This window comes from Quercus suber, unplaced genomic scaffold (genome assembly GCF_002906115.3).
Source record: "Quercus suber isolate HL8 unplaced genomic scaffold, Cork oak 2.0 scaffold_50, whole genome shotgun sequence".
Lineage (NCBI taxonomy): Eukaryota > Viridiplantae > Streptophyta > Magnoliopsida > Fagales > Fagaceae > Quercus > Quercus suber.
The window spans coordinates 1,574,443-1,585,679 of NW_027069515.1; the positions used below are offsets into that span (position 1 = coordinate 1,574,443).

Genomic DNA, 11,237 nt, shown 5'->3' on the forward strand with positions numbered 1-11,237 from the left:
TTGCTTCTATTTTATTAGTACTTGAGCGTTGAACTTTTTTTTTTTTTTTTAACATTCGGATATATTGGATATTAATCAATTTGAAAGGTCAGTGTTTGATAAAATTCCATCGACAAGATCTTTCTCTACCGATATCGAGTCACTGTCAAGTGGCTGATAATTTGTGAGAATCACTTCAAAATCCAGGTTGCATGTGGTCTAATGCAAAAGGAGACAACATGATGTTGCCATATATTTTCTCCCTTTTGCTTTGTTTCCCTTTCGGCTAATTTCATTATCGATCCTCAATTCTCAAGTCAATGGTCCCTTATTCTACGATGTTCCAGCAGTAAAGGCCACAGGCAGAAAGATCCGGTTTTTGACAGCTTATTCTCTGGCTTTAGTGACTGGGAACTTCCGCTTGTGAAGCACTGCATTAAATGATTCTATGTCCTGACAAAATTTGGGGAATTAAAAAACAAAATTCAGATTACAGTGGTGTCATTAAATGAAGAAAAAAACAATTGATGCATCTGTGAGACTATAATGACATTGATTTCTGACTTATACACAAAATTAATACAATAGAACAAAGCATATGACAATCAGCTAAAAGAAAACTGTGAAATGAAATTACATTACAAAATGAACACTAATTTACAGAATATAGTAGGCCATCCAGTAGGGTAATGTGATGGGCCTAAATCAAACTAGAATATGTCAGCATGCGGATTGCATATCTTCGGCACCGTCTGTTTTGTCGCAGTCGCCAATTGTGGCCATTCTCGCCTGGTCGGAAATGATATCGAAAGTAGGGCAAGCTTTGCACTAAAAAAAATACTGCTCACTTAGTCAACCTCCTTTTGCACGCTTAAGCACCTGTCCTCCAGAGTATAAGAAGACCATCAGGTAATTGCTGAAAATTGCATTTTTCTGATTCATGTTTTTATTTAACATCATGAATCATGAGAGCCTTGGACCATCACAGTAATACGCTTAGCACTCTCTGCACGAAGGCTATCCCCTTTAAATCCAATCTGGGAGGAGAAATTATATTCAAGATACCTCCAAACAAATTTTGCACCTTTGATGTGGTAAATAATTAGGGCATACAAGAATATCTCCAAAAGCAGAAAATTACCTCACTTGAACTATCTGGAGAGAACCACCGCGTCAACACCCCAAGGTGTATGACAGCAGGAATTAGTTTGAACAGCAATGGTGTAGTCACCTGCATTATCGTATTGGTTCAAATCATAATATTTGGTTGATTCAGCACATGACACTCAACTAACAATGACTCAATATAACATAAACACCAAAAATCGATTGGTATCATAGTCGGATGATAAAGAACTATCATTAGGAACGGACACTATAAGTTGAAACTCTCTAAAAAAAATGCATAAACACTACCACATAAAAACTGGCTATTATCACCTCATCCTCAATAGTTTTATTTGCATTTATTCTTTTTCAGAACTTGTTTCAGACGCATATCAACAAATCCCAAGGTGCACGGCATCATCTTTTTAAAGTTTAATTATCAATTCCCAACCAACCATAGGATGGTTATAATTGAGTTGTTCCCAGAATTTTTTTTTTTTTGGGGGGTGGTAGGTAGAGGTTTTGAGGGGATTCAACCCTCAGACTTACCCCATAACTGGGAGTGGATGAGCCAGCGGGCACAAAGTCCATTGGCAAGTTGTTCCCATAATTTTTTGGCATACAAAAGAATTTCTTTAGTTAAATTGCCTGAACAATTTGGTATGCTAGGGGCTACTGGTACGCTGCAATGAGTAAATATTATCACAACAAATATACTATAGAAAGATTTCTAAAGATGCATTTCATACTTTGTCACTTGCAACATGTATTAAAATATCTTACATACCAGACTGAGAGCTGTTGTGCCAAGCAGCAGTAGGTACAAGTTGCCCTACAGCAAAAATAAAGCATAAGCTGCAAGATCAACTGATCAAAATACAGTGCTGGAAAGATAAGTCTGCACTTGGCATTATAATTAACTGTTTGGAAAGTCAAAATTGCTTGGAGTTTCATTTCTTTTAAGCGAGCACATATTTTGCTCCATTTGGTTTTTTAGCTTAGAAAAGAAATCCAAATGATTCTTAAATTGGAAGCTGATTGAACAAAAATCCACCAAACCAGTCTAATACGACTGATTAGCCTAATTTAAATAAGGTCTTCCAATTTTGGAAAAGAAGAAAACATAAAACAAACAACTGAAAAGCTTCTACAGATCTACTTCCCATTTTCCTCACACCTCTCTCATGAAAGTAGCAAACATTTCTTGGGAAGATGGCTTTCTAAATTGCCATGGATAGGCATGCTTACAATTTAAAACACTCACCTCAATTAGATGAAGATTTGAAGCACGGCTTAGAAGAACAAAGGAAAATTCCCCAATTTGCGCAAGAGACATTCCGACCTACGCATATGGAATAACCTAAGGCTCCTCTGTCAATAAAATGTATGACATAGACAAAATGCAGATATTACTCTGCTAGCAGTTCAGTGAATCTTACAAGAATCGAAGTCTTGTTACTGTATCTAAATCCCTTGACAACAGTCGCAACCACAAACGTTTTTAGAACGATCACCAATATAACAGTTGCTAGTAAAATATCAACATGGTTCCAAAGGAAATGAACATGTATTAACATCCCAATGCTGGCGAGAAAAAGAGCAGCAAAGAAATTGCGAATAGGTTCAACCTAAAGGACAATAAACCCCATATAAGAGTGGATAAAACAAAAGATCATCATGCATCTTGCAAGTCCAGAAAAAAATACACAAAAGAAAGTACACTACTTGTTCAAGTGTATGTTGTGCAAGATCAGTTGTTGATATCATAACTCCAGCGGCAAAGGAACCAAGTTCAAGGCTTAAACCCAGCTTATCACTACTCTGAAATGACATAAAAATCCAAGTTAAAAACGTACTTGTAGACATGCACAAATAGATATTAGACAGATATGGAGAGGGATGGCAGGGAAAGAATGTGATTATGCGAGTGCAAGCATGTTTGTTTGTATATCACTGTCAGAGGATTTTCACAGGCGGGGAGGAATTGGGTAGCATCACACAACTACAAAGGGACAAATAAAAACTTTTTTGATCTGTAATTAATGCTCCCCGCCAGTTGCATTTCATTTGGATCCTGCAACGGTTCCACCACAACTGCAATAGACTTGCCTTTTGAATCTGGCAGCAACAGTCCCTTCACCACCTGACCCAGTCCTCTCCAACCCCAGAATTGATGGCCTTCAGGTATTATCACAGATCCTTTGTTTCTCGGTGCTCCAAACTCTGTGATTGCGATGTACTGACCCCAATAATTCTTATGCTTTTGCAAGACGAATACCTTCCCTGCTTCCCGAAAGGATCAAATGACCTTATGTTCCAGCGGCAGTTTGAGAATTTTTTCTAAAACAGAACTGAACCATTGTGCAACATTTTTACCCAAGATGATGTTAAACATGCTATACCTTCCCCATTCAATGACCTGTAGAAGTTTTCTCCCGCTCTACGTTAAAATAAATTCGAAAGATTTCAATTCTCTGTGGAAGAATCGCCTTCCCCCCATGACTCTCAATTTTGTGGCTAATTCAAGGTAGCCAGGCTTCCTTCACTCTAACTTTTGAGTGTGTTTAACTCACCAATTAAAATAAATAAATAAATAAAAGTTACTATTCTTAAAGACAGAAACCATGGTTGCACATGAGTCTCGATCTCTGCCTGACAATTCACTGAATCATTCAGACTGACAAAGTAAATACTTCTATGTTTCATACTATGTATAAGTAACTTTAGAAGCAGAGTGAAGAGAGATGTCTCCCTTACTCAAATTGTGCATATCATGATATGTAAAGAATATGCCAGTATATAACGCAAGAAGTAAGACTGATGAAATAGACAAACCCAAGCAACAAGTAAGCAAAATGCCACCGATGCCAATTGATAGAGTTCATTAGTCTGCAAAACAAAAAGTTGAGTCAACATAATGCATAACCATAAAATGTAGCAACAAATTAAAAGATATATCTGGAGTTCTGGACCTGAGATGAGAGGCTCATCATGAGCTTTAGAAACCATGGTACGCATGTGCGAGAAAATATTGACAAAATGGCCAAAAATGTAATTAGAACCACCAACCTGAATTACAAAATTAGTAAGCAATAAGGAACATGGGCAAGAGAAAATAGCTTGCAATACTTGTACTTTAGCAACAAGAAAAAAAAATTAATTATAATAATAAATAAATTAATTAAACAAAAACAAACAAACAAACAAAAACCTTGCAATATTTGCACAATCACCATTAAAGAAAAATGAAAACCTAAGGCTTTGCTAGAAAAGCCATGGACATCAACTGTGCTATTTTTAATGGGCATTTTACAAGTACACCTAAATAAAAATAAAAGTACCTACATAAATAGCAGAACTAAAAGAATATAATATTTTCTCTTAAATGGGTATATGGCAAAGTGTGTATCCTAAAAACTGTTTTGTTATTTCTAAAACAAAATAAGAAATAATTGCCATTCCCTGCAGTATACAATATATATTATGTAGAGCACAAGATTAATATTTTGTTTCAATATATGCCAATAGTTTCTTATGCAAAAAATCCTTGTAAACTATAAATTCAAAATGCATCAGCATTTTAGAAAATAGAAAATAAGCTAGGTCTGCTTACTTTAGTTCAGCTATTGGAGACTGATCCTTTTTCTAAATTATATTGATAACCCCACCCTATGTAGCCTATGATATACTCAATCCCACCCCCAATGAGTCGCAACTCCTAGCACTGGCTGCCTAGGACTCCTAGGTAGCCAGCACCATCTTCCCAGTTATGAGAGACCATGCAATTTAAGATGGTCCAACCAAGGCAGACCAAGATGTAATTCCAAAAAGTTCAAACAAGCTAAGCTGGCCAGGGCTATGTGCAATGTGATGGCATATCAGGCAGGGCCTGACTGCTCACTGCCCAGCCAGATGACTGTCCCTAACAAAGAAGAAATCTGTAGATTAAAGATCAGTAAAATTCTCAAGTTATTAAATAAACATAATTATATACACTACATAATGGAGGTGCAGTTCATTCTTTTCTTTGCTTACAATTTAGTAATGGATATTACTCCTTGAAGAACTCCAGAAGTACCACCAAGAACTGGAAGCAGAGCAAACAGCAAGCCCACGGCACAGTCCTGATATGCCAAATTTCTTAGAACTTAACAGCAAAATTTGTGTCGTAAAATTTTTTGTATAGAACATAAATCTTATACACAAAATATACTTTTAGATTTCAATGATTTTTCAAACAACAGGTAGCAGTTACATACTTGAAGGATAAGGATGCCGATTGTGACCTGACCGTGAAGAGCATTAATACTATTTTTTTCCATCAAAAATTTCAAGACCTGTGGCCCATTATGAGATGAAACAAGCACAATTAATAATTTTTTTAATATATATATATATATATAAAGTTTCTCATCATCAACATTGGCTTTAATACTGTCAAATAAGATAAACTGGAGAATCATGCAGAAAAATGAGTCAATACAATATTTTGGCAGACATTTGATAGAAACACTCATACTCTTTCAAAATTGCACAATTGAAATGATGATTACTATTGGAAAATATATTTTGACACAGACAACAAGTGCATTTTAATGCCTTCCACCAACTCCCTACAGGTTACTCCACATATTTCATTAGTCAATTTGCCTAACAACTCCTCATGACCAAAGAGGCAAAGGATCTTGTTTTGGAGTCCTCAAGAAAAACACAAGGCATAAAAAAGGTGGAAAAAATAAGAAAAAGAAACATTCCTTTCGGTATGTAAATGGATGGATAAACCACTCTAAAACAAGATAAACCAATTTAATTGCAAGAAAAGGGCAAAGACGACAGTTCTAAGCTTTGCCATTTTCTAGGAATGTGTGTAGGGTTCAGCACCACCGGCGAGCTTCTACTAGACGTTGTTCCAAAAAATTCTTCCCTAAAATCCAATACCAATGCAAAGCTATTAAAAGGTATAAAAACATATCATATGTATGATTGACAAGGTTCTAGTTTTCTCTATATTATTAAAAAAATTAAGCACACAAAGATTTTAAGTTTTATGTAAAGCTGTAAACTATAACACCAAATTAAGCATCATGGCATGAGTAAATGTACTGGCAGTAACGAGCCAATATAACTTCATCGAACAAAGACATAATCAGCATATGAGGAATCACACATAAATCTATAGAAGGAGAATTACCACTGCTGTTGAAGACATAGACAGGAGTGCACCAACAAATACCCCTTCAGAAGGTTTGCCACCACATAACTGCAGAAAGGATGCAGCTGCATACATCAGAAATTCATTGATGGAAGTCTATTCATGTTTAAATAATAACATGTATATGAATCAAAAAAATTTCAACTTAATGCTCAATTAGCGTCCATTTGGGAACAACTTATCTGCTTTTTGCTGAAAGTGTGCTATTTTTAAACCCGTACTTCAAAAAAGTGAGGTTTTAAAAAACTGTACATAAAAGCTAAAAGCTAAGCTTATAAGCTCAAGCCAAACGGACATTGTCCAATCACTGCGATACTAATCAGTTGAAGCACACAAAAACTTAGAACCACGTTCCCTTTTAATTTATCTTGCTTTACATGTGGATTACTTGTGAAGCCTCTCAGAAAGATAATAAATGCTTGTAAATAATATAAAACATGGCCCACTTGTTGTAACAATTGAATTATCTACAAAACAATAATTGGAGATTATATGTGGACAGAAAAAATGAAGTCAGATCCTTGGTTGTTATCCAGTGTGGTGTATATCATACTTGCGTAAAAAACTAGAATAACACTAATGCTAGACATACCGAGGTTAGTATTCCACACAAGCACATAAATAGGAAAATCTGGAGTAGACCTCCTAAAATTGCCACTGCTCGAACAACACGAAGCTGCAAACATGTAAAGAGGAGATTCGTATCACAGACTGAATAAATGATATACAAACAAGCTAGAAGGAAGAATGCATGAAGAAAAATGCAAGCCAACCTTTGTCGTGGAAAATTCCAGACCCAATGCAAAAAGAAGAAAGATCACTCCAAACTGAGCAACTGTTTCAACCTGCGCTAAAATGGACATGATGTTTTAATATCTGAAAATAATATTACAATATGTGAATATAGCATATGACAGATTAAGAGACTTGAATCTTCCACTATGTCATGAAGATAAGAGAGGCAAAACAACCTTGTGCATGGCCATTTTTCCTATCCCAGTATTCACAAAGCTTAGTGAGGTAAAAACACAGACAGCCTTGGTACAATGATAAAAGGCGTTTATATTGTCACGGGCTTAAAGACAGGTCCCCAAATTCAGAGAGGATAATTATAAATATGCATGAATGAATATCCCTTTCTCCAAATTCACATATTAAGAGTTTAAGACCAGTTGGTGTCTGGAGACAATAATGTTACAACATGATTCATAATGTAACTCCGTTTGACATTCATTTCAGTCACCCAAAAAAATGAAAACAAAAAGGAAAAGGTAGAAGAAGAAAAAATCATAGGGAAACAAATCTGGGAGACAAAAATAACAGAAAGTTCAGGCAAGACATGAATGTGACATACTTGCACCATTTCACTAACAAAGCTCAAGCCACCGGGTCCAATTAAAGACCCTGCTAGTAGATATCCAGTAATAACCTACAAAAATCAAAACAAGAGGAAACAGTCTTTAGAGGCAATATGGTAGTTATAGAAGTACATCAAAGGCTCAAGTAGTAATAAATGTCAGACCGGTTGTCCAGCACAAGCAAAGGCAATTCCACCACAAGTTGCAGAGACAATGACAACTACCAAGTCTGATATCAATCTGCAAAACAGAATTTTAAGTAGGATAAATCAGCCAGTAAGTTGCTGCCAGTCATACATATAATGGGATTCACAAAAAAAAAAGGGGAAAAGGAAGAGAACAGGTTAGCTAACCTCAAGTCTAATTGAAGCACAGGATACTTCGACTTTGGATTGGATAGAGTAAAGACATTGTCCTAGTGATCAAATATCAAGCAGAATTAAAAATTGAAACCTTTTGTATAACAACAGAAATGAATTATGAACTAACTAAAGATTGCCAATGACATGTAGCAGACATACACTTCGATCTATTAATGTTGGCACATCTTCTGCTCCATTTTCATTATCCAAATTGAAAAACGACCTAGAATATGAATCTGGGGTCAGAAAGATTTCAGCAACACCCAAACATGAGATATTAGAAGAGAATTTACTATCTATAACAACAACAACTAGGACCAAAGAGAAATCAATAATCTTATAGAAATAAGAAAGAAGCGCCTACTTTTCCTCCTTAGTGTCATTTTTCTTCGGCTTCACTCTGGCAACAGTTTCCAAAACTGCCTGATCAGATAAATCAAGCATACTAAGTTCAGTTAACAAAACAGACCCAGATTTTGCTAGAAGCACTTATAGACAGTTAGCTCAAATTTATAGCAATTTCAAAGAAAGTGTCTACAAACCTGTTGCTCGGCTACACTATTGTTGAAGCTACCAACAGAATCAGTGGCTGCAAGCAATACACAACAATATGAGAATTCAAAGTCCATTAATTGAATTTAAAACTGAAAGAACATAATTTTATTTTTTTAATAGATGCAATAGAATTTCAATTTATGGTGTCCGCTCTATAATGATTGCTTTTTATAATCAGGCCAACTCACCAATTGATTTTTAGTGTAAGCAGATTCAAACACCATATCTCTTATTTGACAACAAAAGATATTACCAGTTGAGCTAACTCAAACCCACGAAAGAACATAACACATACGCCTAAAGTAGCCTAACTAATTATTTCCACTCTTTTTTCCACATTTCCCAGCAACCAAACAGACTTTACTATTCGCCAAATTCAAATGTATCATTTTCTAAATTCCAAGCCAAAAAAAAAACCAAGCAAGCAAACAAACTATCACCGCAATACACAGTTTTTCCAGCAACCAAACAGACTTTACTATACGCCAAATTCAAATTTATCAATTTCCAAATTCCAAGCCCAAAAAAAAAAAAAAACTATCACTGCAATACACAGCTCTGGTAGGCAAAGAAATAAAACAAATACACGCATAAAAAAAGAATTAATGGTAAGATTAACAATTAAAACGCTCATAATTTCTTATTAATAAGAAGATTAGCTATCAAAATTCAACAACATTTTCAAAAAAACAAAATCCAAAACCCTAGCTCAACCACCAAAAGCAAATAAGCAATAGATCTGAGTACGGAACCTTCGTTTTGCTCGTTCTCCGGGAACTCTCTCTGTAGAGCGCGATCTATCATGCCGGCCAAGCTGTCCTCATTGGATCTACGCGACGCGTTCGACTCGGCAGCTGTTCCTGTGGCATTGACGATCCCCACCTCCTCCTCCTCCACCACCACCACCGCTTCCGCCGATTCCGACTCGTTCACGGAGAGAGTCGTCCGAGAACCGAAGCAGAGGAGAGGATCGCACACCACCAACAACAACAACAACACTAACAACACTGCGATAATCGCAGAGGATCTCACCCGCATTGCCGAGAACACACTCGATTCCGGCTCTCGCTAGTGGCGTAGAGTACCACCCGGCGCACTTTAGCGTACCCCGCGTAGTTTAGCACTCCCCGATTCTCGGGCTCGGATTCGGACTTGGACCCTCTCTCTCTCTCTCTCTCTCTCTCTCTCTGTGTCACTGTGTGTGTGCGTGTGTTATATTGTAAAGAAATGAGAGGGAAAGTAGTTTTAGATTTTTATTTTAGCTTTGGGAACGACGGCGTTTTGGGGCGGAGGTAGTTGGTGATAAATACGGAAGGCGCGGATTTAGGTGCACGCGGCAAAATGGAAATGGAAATGGAAATGGAAAGTGTAACTGTGAGGCACTGGGAGGAGAGTTTTTATAGTGTGCGGTGAGGGACTATAGGAGCAAGAATGGAGTTCCGAGTTTAGAATTGTTTGATTTGATGATTTCAGTGAGGTCAAAGAATTTTAAAAAAGGAGAATTTTTTGTGATTGTACTGCGTGATTGGGACTCAACCGTTGAGTACAATTACTTTTAAAGCAAAGGAGTTAAGATTTGGGTGACAAGTAGGATGACACGTCAGAGTTGACGTTTGATAGAGTAGTCAGATCTGTGGTTGAAGCTGGTCTACGTTTCGTTTGACTCTTTTTTGACTTTTTATTAATATATTTATTTTAACGTGTGAAAGAAATTAAATTTTATACAGATACCTGAAAAATAGGAAACTATATACTATACACTCAAAGTCAAAAGAATGAGTTTACTTTTTGTGTTTTCCTAGTAAAATGGGTTCCGAACGATTATTCATGAAAGATAGCTTCAATCATAAGTTCATAACGAGTAGAATAATTTTTCAATTAGCTTTCCGGCTCATCTTCTTTACATATTTTGGTTTATAATAAAATTCTATTAGTATAATATTACTATTTTTATGGGGTGTTTACCCTACTACTATCATACTTCAATAAGATAAATATAACATCATAAATTTTCTATAATATATATGTCCATAAGTGATAAGACAACTAAATATTAATGATATTAACTCCAATGCATGAAAGTAACAAAATTTATGATTAAACAAATAATCAACTTATTACACCACATAATAACTAATTTCTAATTTTCTCTCTAGTCTAAATTCTTCATCCTCTTAATTTTGTATTACATTACTAATTTAACAAAAACCTCTTCATATTATCGCAACATTACTTTATATTATTAGTTTAAAATATTTTGAATATTCTATATAACATTTTCACAAAGGAGCCTACAACATTATCCATACAGCTGCAAGCCCATTACTAGTTACTAGTAATGATAGTAGAATGCTGATGGTGTTTACATGGCCAAAATTGGGAATTAACCCCATTTTCCCAACTATATAGTTAGTCGTCACTGTTTTGAAACTATATTTTTTAATAACATCTCGAGTTTCTAAAAATCGATTTGGGGCTTATAAATCGAGTCTTAGAGACTCAGTTTTCATGTTCTGATCAAGTCTGACTTGTCCCTTCTCCACGTGGCGTCCACCTGAAAATCGAGTCTCTAAGACTTGATTTATAACTCGATAATTTGAAGCTCAATTTATGGCTTAATTTGTGTCCACGTGGATTCCAACTAGATATCGAGCCTTAGAGACT

At 35.9% G+C, this 11,237-nt stretch overlaps 1 protein-coding gene across 3 annotated transcripts; it reads right to left on the reverse strand.

Moving 5' to 3' along the window:
- Window positions 1–463: 463 nt before the first annotated feature.
- On the reverse strand, window positions 464–9,961 carry LOC112009941 (K(+) efflux antiporter 4). Of its 3 annotated transcripts, none has more exons than XM_024042296.2 (20): window positions 9,326–9,959; window positions 8,561–8,607; window positions 8,383–8,441; window positions 8,178–8,241; window positions 8,010–8,071; window positions 7,821–7,896; window positions 7,653–7,727; window positions 7,072–7,143; window positions 6,891–6,974; window positions 6,278–6,346; window positions 5,346–5,423; window positions 5,122–5,210; window positions 4,059–4,155; window positions 3,922–3,975; window positions 2,812–2,907; window positions 2,526–2,714; window positions 2,351–2,428; window positions 1,874–1,918; window positions 1,121–1,210; window positions 464–858 (listed from the first exon to the last, which is right to left on the reverse strand). In XM_024042296.2, exons 1-20 carry the CDS (start codon window positions 9,609–9,611, stop codon window positions 832–834), a joined length of 1,737 nt encoding a protein of 578 aa, XP_023898064.1. In that variant the 5' UTR covers window positions 9,612–9,959; the 3' UTR covers window positions 464–831. The 3 variants fall into 3 exon arrangements, 2 of the variants coding, with proteins under 2 accessions (XP_023898064.1, XP_023898063.1); XM_024042295.2 differs by having other exon boundaries at window positions 464–1,016; XR_010628395.1 differs by lacking the exon at window positions 464–858 and adding an exon at window positions 1,636–1,769 and having other exon boundaries at window positions 9,326–9,961.
- Window positions 9,962–11,237: the final 1,276 nt, after the last annotated feature.

Coding starts and splice junctions, on each gene's coding strand:
- LOC112009941 (XM_024042295.2), bottom strand. CDS start 9,611: ATGCGGGTGAGATCCTCTGCGATTATCGCAGTGTTGTTAGTGTTGTTG. Junction 7,728..7,820: donor TTGCTTGTGCTGGACAACCG/GTCTGACATTTA, acceptor TGATTTTTGTAG/GTTATTACTGGATATCTACT. Junction 1,211..1,873: donor GCACAACAGCTCTCAGTCTG/GTATGTAAGATA, acceptor ACGATAATGCAG/GTGACTACACCATTGCTGTT.